Genomic DNA, 20,879 nt, shown 5'->3' on the forward strand with positions numbered 1-20,879 from the left:
TTAAATCCTTCATGTCCATCCCCAACAGCCTACACATCCTAACACAATCCTTCACATTCAAAAGGTACTTGCCCTTCTTTGTGGGATGCAATTAGAAAGGAAATACCATGTCCTGAAGCGGGCCAGGTAGAGCGAGATCAAGAGAACCCACAGCACAGGATGAGTGACCACCACGCGACCGTTTTCACCGTACCGACCACCTCAACACCTCTGCACAATCAGAACAAACGTAATTAATATTTTCTTCAGTCCGTTTTCTAGAAATTACCAACAACAAAAGTAAACACACACTTGAAACAGGTCCTTGCAGCACATTTTTCAGTTTTATTTATAAAAACCAGAAGCTCCTTTAAAGTGTACAGTTAAAATCACAACTGTAAATTCAACCACAGCTGAATATTATTTCAATAAAATATTCCTATCAACTGATGTAAAATCTCATTAGACTGCAATTTAAAACTCAGTTCAGCTAGAATATAAATTTACCAACACATTACTCATTCAGCAAATACTGCATACTGTAAAAACACACTAGGGTCCCTCATGTTCATAGCAATGCCATGAAAATATCTGCACATCAACTCATCTTTTAAAAACAGAACTCTGTATTCATGAATATAACAAAAAAGCTGCCAGCGAAATCCACCACCGAGGGTTTCCGAAGCGCGGACGCCCCCACGGGGGGCAGGAACGGCACCGCCGCCGGACCCGCGTGCTTCTCCGACCACCAACCACCCGGCCTCCCAACCAGCTCTAACCGTCTGGAGCGTTTTAATTACGCCAGGCAGAACAAAGTCACATAAACAAAACAGCATGTGCAAATCTGGCTGCAATATTTACTCCATTGGTCTTTCAGATCAGAACTGGATCTCACTTCATCTACCCCAGAGAACTACAAAGACTGCAAGATTAATATAAGCTGAAGTAAAAACTGCCAGTTCCTGAAAACATCTGGAAAGGAGGCCCTTCCCAAAAGGCTTGATAAGGCATTTGATGACAAGATATTGTGGTTCTAGGGGGGTAAACATTAGCTAAACCTGGTTTTGCAGCCAAGACCATTTGTGCTTTTAAGCACAGCCATGACAGTTTGTGTTTTTAAGTGAATAATTCAGTTTCATTGTCACACACAGCACTGATTGCCCTCTTCATCCCTCTTACATTCTTCTCCCATACCATAATTTTTCCTATAACCCAGGACTCACGTAGCCCCAGATATGGAATCGTGTACCTAAGATCTGGACAGCATTACAGACTTCTAATTCGAACTCCTAGGCACATGCACCATCACTACATACAATCGGAGGGCATGGTGTTCACAGCACTACAAAAACTGTCTAGGATTTCTGTTTCTATATGATCCTACTGGGCACAAATTCGTAGTAGTAGGTGGTACAAGAAGGGCTAACATCTCCAAACAAGACACACATTTCGTATGATCAAGCTTCTACGTACAAAATCAGAATCTTGACCACTTGTAGCAAAGATGCAGAGGACACAGTGGGTGAAGATCCCCAGATGATACTCCTGGGTTTGGTATGAAGTGGGGGTATGCACCTGCGCAAGTGCTTTGTGTCTCTGCCTCTTTTTATACAACTGGGACAACGGGAGTCATCATTTTGACAAGTTCCCAGACCTATGGATAAAAAAACATTATTCAAGTGTTAGGTGCACGTGACGATTCTCCTAAACAACGTCCCACTGCTTCATAAAACGGGTGACGTGTATGCCTGCTAAGACATCACAAACCACCTCATTCTCATGCTCAGGGAATAACCAGTGGAAATAATGTACAGCAAAATAATTGACGATCTAAACTTTCCTTCCAGCTTACACTTCCGAACTCTTTTGAGGGAGACGGCCATCCTTACGTGGAGTCCTTACATTAATCTATTTTACTAAGTCCCAAAACACATGAAAGCAGTCGTTTTAATTTAAGCACAGCTAACTAGAAAGGATTCCAGTGCATCTATTGACAGTCTAGTTAGGAAGCTTCTCAATTAAGAAAAAGACATATACACAAAGCATCTTATTACATGTTTTAGAGCAAATATTTTCGGCAGTGTAGTTATAAAGCATAATACCATATTGGGAAGTCCTGGAAAAAGACTAGAAAAGCTATATGGTATTGCCCACGTTTTCCTACTTGAGTACGTAACTTGCTAGATGTAATCACCTAATCAAGTCTCTTATTTTAAATGCCTGAAGTTCAAACACAAAAAGTACTGTGGCCTTCTACTGATCTATAACACAATAAGAAACAAGCTCAAGGTGAAAAAAATGAAAGATAAATAAGCATAAGTGGAAAGAAACAGGTACAAACAAAGCAGGCGAGCATACTGCTAAAAAAAAATCAAAAGAACACTGCCTGAGTCAAATTAGCCTTGAAAACTTAAAATTCTGTAAAAATAACTTTCCTTGAAATAAGCTTTAACAAGAAAGATTGTAACTGAATTGCTATTAAAAGTACCAAACCCAAAAAACCGTAGTATTTTGCTCATCACTGAGCAATAAAAAGTTGGAAACATAACCCGTCCTGCGCCAAGTCTGCGGGTCGGGAAGGGCAACGGCCTCCGGGCGAGAGGCTCCTCGCGGCCCCGCCGCAGCAGAGAGCAACGCACGGCGATCCAGCCACTGCTCGCGTTGGGAAGGGACAGCCAGACAGACGCACCGCGAGCACGCGTTACGGCAAAGCCAGAGGACAAAGAATGGGAATCACACCAAGCAGTTTTACTGACACAAGTGCTGATGCCTTCAACGTTGCAGGAGCGGAGGCGATTTTCCCTTGTTTTCCACATTGTCATCAGCCAGTGCAGCCTCACAGCTCGCTTCCCTAATGTCACATGTAGCACAGCCCTTTAAAACAGAACAAAAACATAGTAATTTAAATTCTCCTTTTTATGAGTGTATTTCTAAGAGTCAAATCCTGATAGCATACGTCGCAATCTCTTGAAACCTCTCATCAGTGGGGCTGAAATCTCCCTAAAAGCAGAGATTGTACAGGTACCTCATTTTCAAAAACAGACACGTGCACCTCCAGCCCTATCTCGTCTCAGAAATTAATTCTCTGGTGAGTGGAACATACAGTTGCAGGTTTCAGATGTAGAGTCGTGAGCTCCTTGACTTACCTTGCAGTTTTACAAGGAAGCTGCTCACTAAGGATTTGGCCTCTGGCCGAGAACAAGCTGTTGGTTCCTTCCGTGACTCCTTACCTGGGTGCTGATCTGCACTGGGACAGTCTGGGTCCGGATCCATGTATGCACCTCTGCCAGCTCCCTCTTCTGCCCATCCGTGAACCATGGCTGCTGCTTTTGCATGACGGTCAGCTTCTCCAGATCCTCCTTCAAAACCTCCTCTTTAATCCTGCAGGCAACAGACACCTGTGAACACAGCTGTGCTGAACCAGGCAAGGCGGGCACTGGCCGCAATCGCCATGGGAGAGTCTCTTCACCAGTGTCTATGGCTGAAGTCTAGGAGCATCAGCCATTGAAAAGCAACTATACATCGTCACACCTTGTTTGTTTTGTGAGGCTCCTTTCAAAAACTGGTCTAGGTGTCGGGGCTTTTTCGGTTCTGGTTGTTGTGTGGTTTTTTGTGTTTGGTGTGGTTTTACTGATTTTTTTTTAAATGTGGAATTTCATTACACATAAGCGAATTGCAAGCAACTTGCAAATAACAGGTATTTTTACCCCTTCATGCATTCAAAGTACAGGACAATAACCAATCCCCTTAACACTTCAGCAAAAAGGTTACATGTTACCATATTTTAACTGATGGGGGAATGGGAAAAGACAACAAAAGGAAACAAACAGGGCTTAAAATAAACAGTAAATTAATACACCTTGGAGTTCCATTCGCACGTGCACTTCCATGGTCTCATTTTTAATTCCACAGTTCTATGCACAATTCCAAACTACATGTCAAAAATTGTTGATGTTTTCCAACCTGTTTGGCATTTGGTAAGTCATTAGAACTCGCTCAGGTGTGTGATCCATCATCACCCAGACTGACTCAGGTTTGGATTTATGAGCTGTCCCTTTTTCTCCTGCTTCCCAATTCTTCTCTTCTTTGGAAGCTTCAGAACAATCATTACTGGCAAAATACTTGCTGCTTTTCCCACTACCTGCTGAGAATTACCATGAAAAACAATGAACACAGATGCCTGAGAAATCCTAGTAATCCAGCACAAAAAGTAACAGCATACCAGTGTATTCTTGCAAGCTAGTTCTACAACATGAACTCGGGATACTCCCAGATGACTGCTCTAGCAAGTGATTGCAATCTATTGAGAATTCAAAGACAAAGTGCGTTTTATTAAGTTATTCGAGGTCTCCAAAGCTCTGTTTCCTCTTCTCAACATTAATCAGCTCAGCTTCTCTGCTTCTGTTTCAAGAGGTCCTGCTCTAGGCAGATCTACCTTTACTCAAACGAGATGTAAGCCAGTATTTAATGTAGAGAGAAGTCATAATGAGCAAAACGAAAGAGTGACCTACAGGTTAAACAAATAGCTTCTTAGATAGATTCCCATTTCCAACCACGGTGATTGAAACAAACTTTGCTTCCAACACTGAAAGTCTGTGAAAAGTAAAGACTACAGATCCTCTTACTGGGCTTCCCATTGTAGTATCTTGCTATCAATTACCAATGTACTAGCAAAGCACCGAACATCCCAATCTTTAACCTCCCTACCTGTGCCACAACCAGAAGTCTTATTGGAGCCAGAGCCTAAAGAACCAGATAAAGCTGATCCACTGCCTGATGCTGCTGAACCTGCGCCAGACTGGGAGTCCTCATAGAGCCAGCAGCCAGTGAGATCACTAGAGGCGCAACGGCTGTCTTCCAGATCACTGTCCTGGAGACGAAAATCAAAACAAACATATCCATGGAAGTTACATTTAAGTTTGAAAAAGGAAGTTCATGCATTTACTGAATTTGTCATAAGTTGACTAAGTTCTTGTCCCAATCCAATAGATTTGGAGCTTCTAGCTCTAAAAATGAATGGTGGTCTACAACTCAGTATAACACTCTTCACAGGTTAAATCAAGAGGCGTCTGGACTCAGGTTTACTGGTTTCTGCTGTAGATCCTTCCCCACTGGGTCAAGATATTGTACTGTTGCATTAAGTTAACATTCTCTGCTGACAAGAGAGCAGGAGTCTGTTCCCTTCATGTCCTGTTAGATGGCATGAAGCAGCCAGACACATCAAGCAATGGTGCACTATGGGGAAAATGAGAGGACGTTCCCCTGATTCGCTACGTGAAGCTCGCTGCTTCGGCAGCCACAGGCACACCAACTCCCCTTTCGGGACCCTACCCTGCAGTTTCAGCTGATCCAGCCTTCCCAGCCCAATCTGGATTCGGGAGCCAACATTTTTTTCCTTGACTGCAGAGCTCAGATTCCTGTCTCTGAGTTTACCGCGGAAGCTGGAGAGGCCTTTTCTATGCCCATGTATGGAAACCGACCCACACGGATCCCTGTTCTTCGTTCATTAGCTGCATCCCTGGGAGACAGAGGGAGTAATTAGAAGCGTATCTTCCCTTTGTTTTGGTTCTCCACAGAGACTGTGGGACTGGGTGAAAAAGGATGCGAATTGCGCAGCACTAACCAAGTTCCACATGCATAAAAGCCCGAAACCCAAAATTCCTGCCGAAATTGAAAAAGCTGCCTTAAAAACACTGAGCAAAGGTGGCTTGTGGCAGCCTAGATCAGAAGATCTCACATTTCTGTCATTTGCTAAGTGCCAACACTGTACTGAATTCCTATGGGTGCAAGTACAAACAGCTTTCTCCACCTCCTGTGCTATTTGTGCCCTGCACTCTACATAGCACATAGCACTCTACATAGCACAGCCTGTGGAAAAAGCAGCTCACAAAATCTGGTGACCCTGAAACACCGATCATCAGCACTGGTTTTGGTGACCAAACACCGTGAAAAGTCAAGAGTTTCTCCTCTACATTAAAAAAATTGTGTTACTTACACATTTAGCTTCTGCACGTGCTTTAACATCAGTACTAACAGAAAGCTCCATGGGCTTCGGCAGCTCTTCTTGAAGCAAATTCAGCTGAAGCGGGGAGCTGCTCCGGGAGCTGCTCAACAGGAGGGCCTGGTCGCGCTGGCCCTCTGGCTGGTCCCTCACAGATGAGGCAGAAGAGGCCGGAAGGGGCTGATCCAGAGAGCGTGGTGTGATCGGTGATGGAGCGGGAGGGGGGGCTGCAGGCAGCGTAGTGCATGGGTATGAAGACGGGGGATAAACAGACTGAGGGCTAGGAAGAAAGACATATTGAGGCATCTGAGCATATATGGGAATACTCTGAAAAAACACAGCCATAAACATGCCTACATTTGGGGGATACAGTGCTGGGCATGACTGTGCTTCACAGCACTGTCGGGACAATGGCGTGGACTCGGGCTGTAACCAGCGAAGGGCAAGCTCCTCTCCTAACGAAGACGCTGGGAAAGTGGGCAGTGGATCCGAACAGGCAGGAAGTCCCACAGGAGGAAGGACATTCGCGCTGGAGGAGCTCAGACAGGACAGTTCCGAGGGAGAAAATGACTGTGTCTGAATTGTTCTCTTCTCACATGGAAGACTATTTCTGTTCTTACTAGAAGAGTGGCTATCTGAGGACTGTCTCTGAGGTTTCTGGCGCTTGAATTTTCCATGTTTGCCTTTTTTACAGCTAGCTGGGCTCATCTGCTTTGAAGGGGAATCTCCTAAGGAGGAAGAAAAACAGACACATTGACTGAAATGACAGACCTGGGGGAAAAAAATTGAAAAAACAACATCCAGATAATTGAGCATGGCTTGTTCAGAGAGCTGACTGTCCTCCGGATAATTCTTCCGCACACTACAGTGGGTGGATTTGCTGACATGTGTACCATATCTTCCTTCATGTCATCAATTTTCTTATCGATCACTTTGGCTTATCCCAATCAGATCTTCTGCATTCCTTCAAGGGAAGGCAATAAACTACTTGGGATCTGCAGGGTTTATTGCAATAATTATCTGCTCTGTGCAAAGTCTTAGATAGGAACACACAAAATGGAGCAGGTATCTGTGTGGGCAATGCTGTTTCAAGCTTTGGCAGCTCAAAAGAAGTACTCCATTTGCAGTCATAGTAAGATACTCACGGAATCATATGAAAGAGAACCAGACTCCACGGGCAGGTTGATCTTTCTAAGTCATCTACTAAGTCTTGGTTTCTCAAAGCTGCTGCCTACCTTGGCCACAGGAATGTCCGTTGTTACTTCTGCTCCCCTGCTGAAGGTAAGTCCTAAATGGAGAGAGCAAGATCCTCTGGCGGAACTTGTCAACGTAGTTCTGCTCTTCCTTCTGAGTGTGCGCTGACAACGTCTCTTTTGTTAGCCCAACTGGCTTCAGGTCCTCAGGCAGCACGGTGAGATTCTGAGCATTCACAGGAGGCAGCTCAGTCTGTTCAATTCCAAGCACAGGATCCTCCACTGTAGTCACTTCTTTGAAGAGGGAAGAAAATAAAACACCCTTTGCTTTGGTGCTCTGGTGTGAACCCCCGCAAGAGCCAGAGGGTTACACAGAAAACAGCCTCGCCTGAGCTACCAAGCAGATACAGGCCGCAGGGGCAGGGTGGGGAGAAAACGCCCTTTATGGTCGAATATAGTTACACAAACATCAACCGAGCAATTTACTTTGTATGGTCTGGAAAACTTCAAATTCACCTGGAAGCTACAGAGGCACCTCTTTCTTCATACTTTCTTAGAACAATGGCAGTTAAATACTCATTTTTATGTTTCTTTCTGCATTAAAATGAAGTAACACTGGCCCATTAGCCATTTTTATTTTAACCCTCAACCACCAAAAGCACATTGTTTTGAGATATATGTGATTAATTTAAAGGGAAAGGAAACAGTGTACACTGTTAAAATTAGGTTTTATTACAACACTGTAAAAATCTCCAGGCTCAAATTTTCTTCACTGTGTCCCCAGAAGTACCTTGATTATACATCAGATTTTATATTCATAAGAACGTAACTCAAAAGGACAAAACTTTCTCACTGTGTACTGTCTAAGTTTAAAACTCAGTGAGGCAAGTCACTGTTTTGTGAGTGTGACCGGTACCTGATTCAGGGTGCGGGACGTGCACGATGGTGCTGCTGTAGCTGCACTGGCTGGTGACCGACACCACGCTGGGCGCCTGGGTGGAGAGGCCCAGGTCTGCCAGAGGAGCTGCGGCCACGCCCGCAGCCGCCCGGCCCTTCGGCATCTCCCGACCAGCGGATTCCCCAGCCCGGGAATGAACTGCCGAAAGCACAGTAGCATCTATGGGTAAATAGCAAAGATTCTACATGGAACTGCATCCCAAGCACTGTGCTCCGAATTCAGCAAGTCTGACCGGTTCAGAAACAACCAGTAACCATGCAGGCTATTAAATAAGTCAATCTTATATACAAACAAATGTAACATTCATATACCAGTGCAACCGTAGCATACTATACGTGGCATAAAATGAGTGAGCAGGTTCATTTAGCTACAAACAATAGTTCTTTTGATGCACTCTACATTCAAAGACTTAATACTGTAGCTTATGCGTAATTGTGGGATCTATACAAGGTAAGCAAATATTTGCTACAAAACCAAAATATCTGTGCTGTCAGCGTGACAATTTAAAAAGCGGACATAAACCTTGGAACGTACAACAGCAGCATATACAAAATAAATCGGCTGTTGCAGTTCTATTATGATGGTCAGTATGCTTTGTGTTACCCTCCAATGCCTCAACTTCCTGCTGACTTTGCTGGACTTGCTTGTCATCTTCTGAAGATGATGATGATGTATTTGCAGAAGATTTACATTTCCTTTTCAATGCTGGAATGCTGCAGCTCTCTAGATATCTGAAATAAAAGCGTATCACAGGAAGCTCTCCCTGCTTTGTGCTTTTTCTCGGTTTTGAGAAACAAACATTTGGACAATTCAAACTGGAAACCCAGGGGTTGCTAACTAGTCTTTCAAATTCACTGCAGAAAGCTCTGGATACATATCTGCTTTCCAATGAGTGTTTTAAATAAAATCTATCAATTACTCTTTTTTTACAAAAATAGGAAGAAAAAAAAAGAAAAAAATACACTGTTATCCACTGGGTTAAAAAATACTGACATTTTTTACCAATTACATTGACTTTCTATTTTATACAGATGTTCTCAAAACGTATACTGAGAAGACATTGACATATTGTCCCCATCGACATTCTCTTAAACTCCTATTGCACCAACCAGCAGTATAAAAACGTCAGTATTTGCAAACGGAACCTCAGGCCCTAAATTTTTCATTCCTGTGTAATTCCGACTGACTGAGCATCGGGATGCATTGCCCAGAGGGGCAAAAAACTTTACAAACAATCTCAAATGTATCTCACAACTCAAAACCCACACGGTTTAGACTAATGTAAACTGCTTGAAAATTTACCTTCCACCAATTATCTTAAACTTATATCACTAAAATCGCTTCATATTTTATTACCTGATGATAGTATCAACACAATTGATCTGCTGATAGGAAGGAACGCGTGGAGGCTTTTTCGAATCAGCGTAAAGCGCGTTGCCCGGTTCTCCTGCGCTGCCACCCCCCGGAGCGCGAAGGCAGCAGGCAGCAGCGCGCCTCTCTCCTGCAGAAGAAGAAATCCTCAAAGACTCCTCTCACAGGCAGCTGAACACCGTCCCTAACAAGCTGCACGCCTGCACACACACACATTCATATATATATACACACTGGGATAGATGTATATTTTCTACAGGGACATACAGCCTATGACAGCAAAGCTCTCATTACCAAATTATTCTGCATTTTCTTATGTCGAGACAGGGAATTGAGAAGGGGAAAGAATGCCTAAAAACACCCCCACAACACCTTAAACTTCCACTTAGAACTAGAAAACAGCAATAAAACAGGACAGTAAAAATATTGTATTTAGATCATAACCAAAGCCGCAATTAATATTACTTCTCTCTCAATTTATACATCACAGAATCTGAGCTGTTATTTAAGAGTGATTCACAGTTTTTATAGCATGGATACACTGGTCGGACCACACCAACACTCACAGCACAACCCTCTTGTCAACAAGACTAGGACATAACTGTAACTCTCAGAGAATATCACAGTGCAAAATGTTTTAATACAGATTCCTGTGATATTTGAGGAAGTTCCCTGTTCTCTCCATGTATCTGTGCTAAGTACTAACTGCAAATAACGTGCATTAACTTAATACTAAGCACTCAATAACTAAACCACTACTTCATGGGGAAGTAGGACAGTGTTTTCCAACCTATGGACTGTTTCTGAGAGCCCACATGACGTAATTAAGGGAAGCTTCCATAGGAGGCTCATACTTGCTACAAGAAAGTCTGCATTTTCACTAGAAAACGTTAAAATAAAAAAAAAAGTCAGTCTATTAACCTAGAAAGTGACAGATATATTCCTCCGTATCTTTGGGAGTAGTTAACAAGTTATTGCATCTGCTGAGGTGTTTTTTTGTGGTGGTTTGTGTTTTCTTTTTAACCAGTGGTTTTTAGATTTAAAAAACCAACCAACCAACCACAAACCAACCCAACCCAAGAACAAAACCAAAATGATGACGACCACCACAAAAACACCATCCAAACACTTCCCGTATTTAAGTCACGCTGAAGTGCTCTCCCGAGTTCTTCAGCAAAACACCGGCTGGCCAGACTCGTGGTACAGATCTACACGAGTGCCTCTGGTGGAGCCAAACCCTTCTGACTCCTACGGGTGTGCAACAGGAGATGGCAAAGCCCTGTCCCTCCTGCCATAAGGCGGAGAGAGCAGACCGAACTGATGGGGGAGAATGGAAACAGGCCCCTGATCGGAGAGCTGAAAGAACCCTCTCTCGAACCCCATCACCACCCTTGGTGCCCTTAACAAAGAGATACGAGGCCCTGGACACAGAGAATCCAGCGGAGAACAGCCAAGATCTGCCTGGAGAGCCCCCCGGAGGGACCTCATCTACAAAACCTCATCTACAACTGCAGCTCTGAGAAAAAAACAAAGCAGGGTGGTCGTAGCTGGCGACTCCCCTCTGAGGGGAGCAGAGGGCCCTGTGTGTCGCCCAGACCCATCCCACGGGCAGGCCTGCTGCCTTCCCGGGGCCAGGGTGGGGGACATTAATAGAAGACTTCCTGGGCTAATTCAGACCTCAGACTATTAGCCCCCATTAGTAGCCCAAGCTGGCAGCGAGGACATTGATAGAAGAAGTGCCAAGATAATTAAAAAAGACTTCAAAGCACTGGGTCGGTCAGTTCATGGGACAGGAGCACAGGTCGATTCTGTGAGTCTTACCTTGAGGATCATAATTACGTGAACATACCTCCCAGCACTTCTGAGATCGCAGCCTGTCCATGTCCATCCTGTGGCTTGCTCCTTGATGCAATATACAGTTGCTGTCCCAGATTCTTTATTCGGTTGACATCTGCACAAACCTGTTGCAATGTCATCTTGAGATATGTGAAAATGTGAAGTCAGAATAAAATTAATAAAAAGAGTCCATAGGAGACCATTAGGATGGGCTTGTGTTCTCGTATTCTCCAGATTGAAAGGGAGTAGGCTGTCAGCCTAAGCCTGGTATTGGTATTTATAAATTTAATGAATCTAATCATCATGGTTAATTTAATTAACTATCATAAAGCTCAAACAGCCTCAGTATTTGTTTTAATACCGTTGCAAGCCTTGAGAGTGGGAATAAGCTGATGACTTACCCAGGAATCTCACAAGGAAATTAGGTAATTGCAAAGCTTGTTTTAGGACAGCGCTGTTTCCACCCCTTCTATAGCACTGTACCTCTAGTTCCCCTTTTGAAACAAAACAGAAAACCCCCAGCAAACAGAAACCCCTCCACATGCATCAATCCTTTTTCTGGTTGCATGGTTCTTCCACTTTTTTCTCTGAGCCCACCGGTTCTTTGAGAAGGCCGATCTTAACTAAGTCTTCAATTTACTTTAGCGAACTACCATGGTAGTTATCTGCTCATTTTAGCCAGCAAAATTAAGAGCAACAAACGATAGCTGCCATTCTCTAACTGATCGATTTAAGTACATTTAGCCTGAACACAGCTGTATCTTCCCACTTAAGGAAAATTCAGGATGAGTAGTGCATATGTACACAGTAAAAACGTTCATTTTAAAAACCGTATTTCTACTACTCTGCAGGCAGTGACACATTTATAGACTTACTGGTTCCTGTATTTCCTCCGCACAATTCCCATTGGAGTCACTGGACGATGCTATGCTGATGTAGTGTTCATAAGAGCCACTGCTTCCAAGGCTTCCATAACCACTGGAAACATTACTGTGAACTGGCTGTATGAGGGGAAAAAACAGAAACTAAAAAAAAGTAATCCTCTCAGAGAACAAAAAGAAGGGAACAACACACTTTGCCACACAGAACTTCAAGTAAACAAAGAAAGTTAAATGAAAGGTCAGTATGGCTCTGGGCTCTGCCACGTGCTTGGTAAAAATTCCCTACCATGCTTAAAGATGTTCCAGGATGCAGAGTTGTCTTTCAACACAAAGACTTGGCAAATATGTCAAACAAAATACTTTTTTCTAAGCAGGGGGCTACCTGGAGCCGTGTTTTACCGCTGCCGCACGAGCCTGTCTCCACTGAGAGCCTTCCTTTCAGACCTTCTTAAAAGGTCATCCCCAAAGCGCTCTGCTGAACAGACCCAGGTCTCTTCAGCCACTCATTCAGAAGGCCAGCCAGCATTTTGAAATTCTTTCACCTCCTTTACCTGCAGCAGTAGCCTGTATATTTGTCCTTGCAACTCTCTGATCTCTTCCTTGACACTGCTTGTTTCTTTACTTCTTGCAGCAAAGACATCTTCATTCAGAGGGCTTCTGGAGACAGCCAACAGAATTTCACTATTAACTTGAATTCGACGAAGAAAAGGCAGCCATAAAAGCAGCAGATTCTTTCTCTTTTTCCATTATCGTGATTTTGACTGTTTTCCGGAATCCCCAAGGGATGTCACCGGTTCGCCAGCAGCCCAGCCGCGGCCCCGGCAGCGCTCCGGGAGCAGTGTCCACGTGGCGCCCCCGGGAAGCGGTGCCAGCAGCTCAGCTGGACGAGCACCCACCCCGCTGCCTCCCGCACCTACACGACAAATTCACACAGAAAATCTGGACTAAAAGATGCCAGGCCATCCCCAAAAGCCATTTCCTAGAAAAGAAACCAGGTAGGAGGAAGGCAGGCAGTCCTGTTTCCAAATCTCTTGGGAGTTAAGGAGAAACATCGGAAAAATTAACCAGCACATTCCATACTGATTGTATTTTTAAAAGAAGTCGCCGTGGTAAATATTTAGATTCTGTATCAAGTGAATGTTCCAGAACAAAACAAGCCAGGAGGTGATTTTGGCAACAAGCCTGTCAATTAATTTTTTTTTTTGATGGGCCAATCATTAACAAGTAATTAGCTGACGTGTTCGAGTGATCTCCTTTTACGTCGCTTTTTAGCTTTTACTTGGCTTGTCTAAAACTCACATTTTGATTCAGGCACATCCCTTGTCACAGTATTCAGACACCAATCATGTGCAAAAACATGTTAAAAAAAGTTGGCTTTGCCTTTTACTTCAAAGTAATTTACTTATTTTCATACTTAATAAATAGACTAATGCTGCTCTGAAGGTATGAGCTCCAGGACACGCTCAGTATTTACCATGGGCTGACAGAGCAGCATTACGCCTCCACTCTGGTACTGAGACCGCTCTGCTTTGTGGAGTATTCAAAGAAAAACACTGTAACAGATCAATTCTATAACTGACTTACGTCCGGACTTTGTGGCGGCCAATGATGAACACTACTTTCCTGCTCCATGGATTCACAAAACTGGACCAGCTGGTATCCAGTATAACATAATCCCCATTTTGAGTACAGAATCTAATAGGCAAATGTTCAAAAGGGGATTGGCCAGCGAATTTCAGAACTGGGAAAAAAAGAAAGAACCAGGAAATGAGGTTGAGTTTACGTTCTGCCACAGTAGTGAAGCACAAACACTAACGACTGGGGTCCTTTAAAACTCTGGGTTGGAATTCACTTTTATTTCTAAAGGGTTGCTTTAATTCATTAGTTCATTTATTTTTCTCTAGGCTGCAGATCAGTCACATGCCAAGCAATATGATCATGAAAGAATGTCACAGCCAGTAGAAACTCCTCTTAAAGCAACTGTACTTACTTTTCCTGTGAATAGCAATCATCAAAGGACGATCTTCTGGGTGCAAATACATCAGTATGGACGTTCCAATTAAATCCTGAGGTAAGTAACCCAACAAAGGCACTGCTCTGAAACCCAAACCCATTAGCACTGATTATAATACAGTTTTGAGTATTTACATCCTTAAGTCTTTGCGTGTCAGTGAAGTCCCCATGCAAGAGCTAATATGTCATGAACTAAGGCTAAAGAACATTGTGCAGCTCATCCAACGGTGCAATGCAGACATGCAAACACCAATGGGAAACACTTCTCTGCCCGGTGACAGAACAGATCGTCACACTTGCAGGCAGTTTTGTGCTTGTCTATATGCAAGGAAAAAAAACGAAAAAAGAAAAGGGGATCTTGAACAGGTCACAGGCCAAATGTCAGTAACAAGTCTGACACAGATGCTGCAAAGCCTCTTGTAAGAACACTTGTGGCTCTGCAGGAGACAGCTACAGCCTGTCCAAATTTACCCGGCCCAGCTCAGTCTATCTCCACACTATGATCCCCAGAGCTCTGCACTATGTGCGTCTTCCACTGTGTCACCACAGGTCCCCATTGCCCTGGATAATGAAAACTGACTGCAGTTCCGTTTATTTCACATTTTAAGTCAAGAAAGGAGATTATGTCTGTGGACTTCTAGATGATTTACCATGAGCAGACTAACAAAAAAAGAGTTTGTTTAATTAACCATTGCCAAGTGCATAGTTTGACTCCTTCACTTGGGTCTCTAGCCGCATCACTAGAAGATTTTTTGCCACCTCTCCATACACACCTTGCAGGTGTTAAGACTCAAATCTCACCTGTCATCTATCTCAAGAAAAACACATCCAGGGGTGTGAGTGGTGGTGAAGATTCTTTTATCTGTAGGAATCCGAGGAGCTAACAGAAAAAGAAATATTTACTGAAACAAGACATGCACGGAGAAAGAAAACCTGTTATTTCTGCTCATGATCGTTATTGGCTCCTGAACTTTTTAATTGTTCACTGCTTTCTGATGAGAAACTCATAGAAAAATCACAAATTTTTAGGTGCTGCAGACTACTCCCAAAAGTAAAAATAGCGAGAAGAGGTCAAACGCTTTGGGGCCTTGCAAAGAAGGCACAAATGCTCTGGATTCGCATGCCTGCACACACGCACAACCTGGAAGGCACACGGGTGAGACCACCCAAGCACGAGTTCTCAAAAAAGGAAGTAGACTTTCATATTCTGCATTTTCTTATTGGCTTTTTTTTCCCGTTTCCACCGGAGTTCCTGACTTGCCTTCGTATCCAGAGTGAATTTTCTCAGCCAAAGCTAAGCAGCAGGATTCTGCATCCGCGTGGACAGAAGTACACACATGGACCAAGTATGGTGTGATTCGGAAGGGGTAACAGCGTGTTTCTTGTTTTTGATCTTTACCACATCTGAAGAAAAGTAACAGGGATTAGCACACTGGTTTCAAGACTCCGATACTTTAGGCCAGGGCTGAGAGCCCTGCACAGAGAAGTTACGCTGAGCACATAGAGATCCAAGGGCAACACATCAGCCATACTGATCCTGCTCCCCTCAACACCGAGCAGGGTTTTGCCTCCACCACTTGCGTTCAGAGGCTGTCCTGGAAATGCTGTTACTCTAATGGCTAAATACCACCTGCTATTTCTCAGACCAAATGTGTTCATGAGACTCGCTCATGTGGTCTATCCCCATGCAAGTTTAAGTATCACTATGGGAAAGATACTCAACATGCCCCACTGGATGCCAACATTAAACACAATAAGACTATTTTGTAACGGAGTTCCATGAGCTCACACTGGTCAGCTGTAACAGAACACTGTTTCTGCCCAGTACTGTACCCTTTGCCCAGCCATCACAAAACAATTACAATGTACTTGCCTGATCCTGCAGAAAAAGGATTTCACCTGGGCATACTCATACAGAGAAGCTAATAGGAACACATTGAAAATATCAGTTAATATCCTCAAAAGGTCACACCTGTAAGAACTATTTTAAATTCTGCATTCTCCAGACTTTCTGAGCAAGAACAGTCTCACAACCTGCTCTTTATTAGCTACTGAATTAGCTGTTCCATAGTCTGCTCCCACCTCAAACGTTCTCCCTTCGCCAGCCCACTCACTCTTGGAGAAATGGCTGACCCAGAGCTAAAGTCAGAGGAAACCCACAGGATCTAAAAACTCCTTTCCCCAGTGCATCGCTATGGAGCCACGTACTGAAAACGAGATACAGCCAAGAGTTACGGGGACAGGAAGACTCCGTAACAGTTCACAGCAAGAACATGACAACAACTGCATAAGGCTGCCACTGCTCTGCTGGTAGGCACGCAACTGGCTTCCAAGCTGCAGAATCCCCGGCACGTTACATTAACCACCTCTGATGTTTCACGTCCTTTGGTAGCAAAGACTTTGGACTTCCCAGCTCTGACGGCAGAACAGCCCTGCAGCTACGTGCGCAAAAGACGCTGCCTTGCCACGCAGGCTACACTGAAATTGCCGACAAATAACACAGGACTTAAAAGCCACCGTTTAGGCACATCCAGCACTAGACAGCAAGTCACCTTAAAACTTGGATTCAATGAGCTGTGCTCACAGCAGGCTCCAAGTGAACCAAAGACAAAGCACCTAAGCACCTAAAATGCAGATTAAATGACTTCAAACCCACAATTGTGTGTTTAGTTTCCTTTTAAAAAGTATCAGTATTTGGAATGACTAAGATGGTTCACAAAACAATGAAGTATCTGCCTTCTCCTTACCACAAGTAAGAGTCAAGCCTCGAGGAGACTAGGTAAGACTAGCTGCACGTTTACTCAAGTTTTCAAAGTAGAAAGGGAATAAGCGTTGCCTACATATCTTGCTAGCATAAGCATTTAAAATGAACAACTATTCTACCCTCATTCTGCAAAGACAGAAAGACACATAAAAGCATTCAGGAGTGCTGCCAAGTCCCACCTGTTTGACTTTCTGTGCTCCAAAGCGGCAGGTGGGCCTGGTCGGTGTGTGTGTAGAACACGCTTACATCCTGAGGGACGAGCAGCTCTACGAACCGCGAGGAGTCCAACAGTTTCTTCTTGCAGTTCAGAATGGACGCTGCCTGCTCAGAAATATGTACCATGCGTCCAGAAAGCAAGGAAAACACAGCCACAAACGTGTCCTGGAAAACAAACATCATTAAAAAGCAGTCTTCCCCCAACACATGGTAGCAATACTATAAGGATAAAAACCAAGAGAACCAACCCCCAAATGACACCCAAACCACCACACACCACAACCTAAGACAGACATTCAAAAATGTGTCCTTAAGTTAGCATCCAATTAAAGTTGGTTGTGAGTCACTACAATCTCTAATGCTATGATAGCTTACTCGTGATTTACAAATGCTACTAAGACTGCAGTATCAAAACGGAAACGGATTGCAGCGATGCCTGCCGCTGTCCAGAACAACTGGTTATCACTCCACATGCTTCTCCCCAGATCCTAGAGCATTCACCACAATTCCACATACAAAAACATTCTGAGAACTTTTGAAATAGAAGGCATTTGCAATATTTCTAATATGGCATATAACAGTACTGAATCGCACAAAACACACTTTTCACTGAAACAGAGCCAGAAAGCATGAGACACACTGCAGATCAAGACAAACAAAAAATTAAATCCAGGAGCGCAAACAGAAACCAAAGACCCTCGCAACTGTGGACTCGATTGGCCTTGAAAACACTCTGGTAAGTCTGTCTCAAGCGATTACTATGCTATAAGTGATTCTCAAAGAGATATTTGTTGCTTTGGGTGAAAAAAGGCAAACAAGAAAAACAGGTAATTCTTCACTCAGTGCTGTTGTGAACCCTGAGTCAGCTCAGATAAGAAGCAGTCTTGATCTACCTTTAAAAACACAAAGGCTCATCTAGCTAAAACTTCAAGACTTTTCAATCTTACACATTCTACTTCCACAAGATTATGTAAGGAGATCAAATAAGAGAGTGAAACAGCAAGCGACAAACTCCTTAAGTCTGCCTGAATTCCTTACAGGATTTTTTGGAGTGTGTTCAGATGCAACGGCCACCAACTCTTCTACGCTGTATGTCATCACATCTGTCTGAAACACTCTTCGGTCATTCAGAGCCTGGAAAAAGTCATTGTTTGCTAATTGAAAAAAAAGAAAACAGGAAAGGCAAAACAAACACAAGGAAGTCAGTAAGGAGACTATTTTGAAAATATTTCTTACAGCCCTTGTACTTTTGTCATCTTTTTGGTGAAGTCCAAGGTGAGATGAGGAAGGTCTGTTTAGCAACAAAGGAAAAAGGAATACCAATTATACTACTTGGAGTGATCTATTTATATTACAAAAAATGAGCATGAGGAATTAGGACAGGACACGATGGCAAAAGAACAACTTTAACTACTTAGTTCTGTTGGAAAACACAGACTACCCAAAAGGTTTTCAAAGTGGGATGGGAACGCTAGTTTTCAATACACACAGAAAGTTATTAGCAGGTACCTAATAGCTATAGGATTCTGAAGAAAAGAGAAGCAGAAGGTGAGTGTTTCAAAAGAAAAGACGACACGACTATTTAAAAAACTCACACAAGCCGCAGTGCCTCAGAAAGCCAACTCCTTGCAGGACAACTGGAATGCTTTCACTTGTTTTAACGTTATTTGGCGCCAGATGCACCTATTCAAACCAAGCTACTCTATAGCTTCTACGCTTCCAGGTTTTTCCGGCACGTACCTTGGACCTGTTGGACACACTGCAAGGCGTAGCTGAGAGCACTGATGGTACTGGGCTTGCTGGAACTCCTCTTCTCTTCAGGCAAACACCTCTTCATTTCTTGGATCATCAACATCAGATCTCTGTGAGACTGGTTCCAGTTCAGCCGTTCACTGTAAAACAGAGGTTAAATGTCACCAGAGGCTGCGGATATAGGAGCTTCTTTTCTGACAACTAATTAAAATTATTCACTAAATTAACATTTTAGGCGCTTGGCCACAGCGTTGCAGAATATCCCAGAAGGTTCTAATGCTCTTCCACTGTATTTCCTGCTGTATTTTCTCACTTCTTGGCTACTTAATCTGTTCTCCTCTGTCTTTCTCCTTTCCAGCTCTGGCATGTCATGGATGGCAAAATCACATCATAACCGAGCTGCTTGCTAAGATGCTTAGCAACTAAAAATAAGCTGATCTTTACTCTAGATTTTCTAAACCCCACTAATATTAAAATCATGAATATATGCTGACTCTTTATGCATACGATTCTATATGCAAGTCTTTCCAGCCTTGAAGTCTGCATCTGATTTTAAGCACTTTAGGGAAACACGGTATCCTTGAAATACACCTTATGCACAGATTTCATTCCTCACGTAACTCCGGACCCTTCATTATACTTTTAACGGCTGCAAGGTTATTAACAAGCAAAAGCTTCCACTTCTTTCCTTCACTTTTTTCACTGACTGCAAAAATAAGCAGTCGATATTCTCAAAACGCAGACCGATTCTAATTCTACAGATGAGATATGAACATTATCTTAAATAACTTTTATCCATTAGGCACTTTTATTAGTGCCATACTGTTACTATATAAACCAATAAATAAGTTCAAGCATGGCATGTTAACTTTACCTGACAGTTAAACATGGCACAAATTATAGCTCTTGACCTGCCTTTTTTTTTTTTTTTTTAGTTTAAAAAAGAAGCACCTCATTGAATTGCTGAACTTCTGGGGTAAATATTATCTAGGTAAATTTCTGCCTCACTACTACGAAATGCAGTCTTTAAATCAGGTATACACAGAGGGCATTAAAAGGGTCGGTGACGTAGGTGGATCAGCCAATCTAAGAATGAGGCAAACAGCTCGGGAGGAATCACGCAGCAGCAGTCCCGCCCGCACGCGGGAGCGCTGCGACCCAGAGCAGCCCCCCCGGCGCACGGAAACCGCCGGGCCGAGAAGGGCTCTGGATCGCAACTGCGCGGGGCCCTCGATTCTGACTTCAGCCCCTGCTCAAGTGAAGCACCGCCATCCAGCACGAGGAAAGCGGTTCCGCGGGCTGTCAGGGCTTACCTGGTAACTCTGCTGTGCCGCGCCAAAGTCCGCACCGAGCAGCGGTGCGGCTCCCGGCGGCAGAAGTCGGTCCCGCCGGAGCTCCGCACCGCGGCGGGGGAGCCTGCAGCCCGCCGGCGCTGCCCGGGGCCGGCCGCCTCCTCCCGCTCCGGCCCGGCCGCGTCCATCTCCGGCCCGCAGACCACTGGGACGCCGGGGCATCGGCCGGGCTCCTCGACACGGCAGCCGGGCCTGGAGCCTCCTGCGAGAAATACAACCGGCGGCTAAGGGAGCGCGGCAGCAGCAGGCCCGACCCCGGCCGGTTCACCTGCTCCTGCCCCGCTCTCAAACGCGCCCCGTTTCCTCGGGCCAGGCCGCGCCGCCCGCTCACAGGAGCAGACTCCAGCTACTCCGGGCGGCCGCCGCTCCGCCCCGCCGTGCCCCCCAAACCGCGCCTCTCCCGCCGGCCCCAGCCCCACCTGCTTCGGGCAGCGAGGGCGCCCCGCGGTCCCGCTCGAGCCGCCGTGAGGCGCCGCGCCCCCGCCCCGCGCGCTTACGTAACGGCGGCCGCACGCGGCGGCCCCGCTCCCACACACCTCGGCCACGTGCGCCGCGCCCCGCCC

The 20,879-nt window shown here is 44.5% G+C and overlaps 1 protein-coding gene across 9 annotated transcripts; it reads right to left on the bottom strand.

Moving 5' to 3' along the window:
• Positions 1 to 304: 304 nt before the first annotated feature.
• Positions 305 to 20,873, bottom strand: PER3 (period circadian regulator 3). Of its 9 annotated transcripts, XR_010467461.1 has the most exons (24): positions 20,736 to 20,873; positions 20,278 to 20,518; positions 18,953 to 19,104; positions 18,251 to 18,366; positions 17,176 to 17,377; positions 16,106 to 16,154; positions 15,494 to 15,636; positions 15,034 to 15,112; positions 14,210 to 14,316; positions 13,804 to 13,960; positions 12,771 to 12,876; positions 12,214 to 12,363; positions 11,352 to 11,478; positions 9,488 to 9,632; positions 8,735 to 8,862; positions 8,090 to 8,290; positions 7,216 to 7,467; positions 5,975 to 6,708; positions 5,311 to 5,497; positions 4,687 to 4,849; positions 3,943 to 4,120; positions 3,210 to 3,360; positions 2,736 to 2,853; positions 305 to 1,633 (listed from the first exon to the last, which is right to left on the bottom strand). XR_010467461.1 is itself a non-coding variant. In XM_065037741.1 (23 exons), exons 2-22 carry the CDS (start codon positions 20,442 to 20,444, stop codon positions 2,752 to 2,754), a joined length of 3,573 nt encoding a protein of 1,190 aa, XP_064893813.1. In that variant the 5' UTR covers positions 20,445 to 20,518; positions 20,736 to 20,869; the 3' UTR covers positions 305 to 1,633; positions 2,736 to 2,751. The 9 variants fall into 9 exon arrangements, 8 of the variants coding, with proteins under 8 accessions (XP_064893813.1, XP_064893812.1, XP_064893811.1 ...); XM_065037741.1 differs by lacking the exon at positions 5,311 to 5,497 and having other exon boundaries at positions 3,943 to 4,123; positions 11,352 to 11,463; positions 12,214 to 12,339; positions 20,736 to 20,869; XM_065037740.1 differs by lacking the exon at positions 5,311 to 5,497 and having other exon boundaries at positions 3,943 to 4,123; positions 12,214 to 12,339; positions 20,736 to 20,869.
• Positions 20,874 to 20,879: the final 6 nt, after the last annotated feature.

The sequence above is a fragment of the Columba livia genome, chromosome 21 (assembly GCF_036013475.1).
Source record: "Columba livia isolate bColLiv1 breed racing homer chromosome 21, bColLiv1.pat.W.v2, whole genome shotgun sequence".
NCBI classification, from domain to species: Eukaryota; Metazoa; Chordata; class Aves; order Columbiformes; family Columbidae; genus Columba; species Columba livia.

Coding starts and splice junctions, on each gene's coding strand:
- PER3 (XM_065037736.1), bottom strand. CDS start 20,444: ATGGACGCGGCCGGGCCGGAGCGGGAGGAGGCGGCCGGCCCCGGGCAG. Junction 17,378..18,250: donor AACACACTCCAAAAAATCCT/GTAAGGAATTCA, acceptor TTTGTTTTCCAG/GACACGTTTGTGGCTGTGTT. Junction 6,709..7,215: donor CGGACATTCCTGTGGCCAAG/GTAGGCAGCAGC, acceptor CTTCCTCCTTAG/GAGATTCCCCTTCAAAGCAG.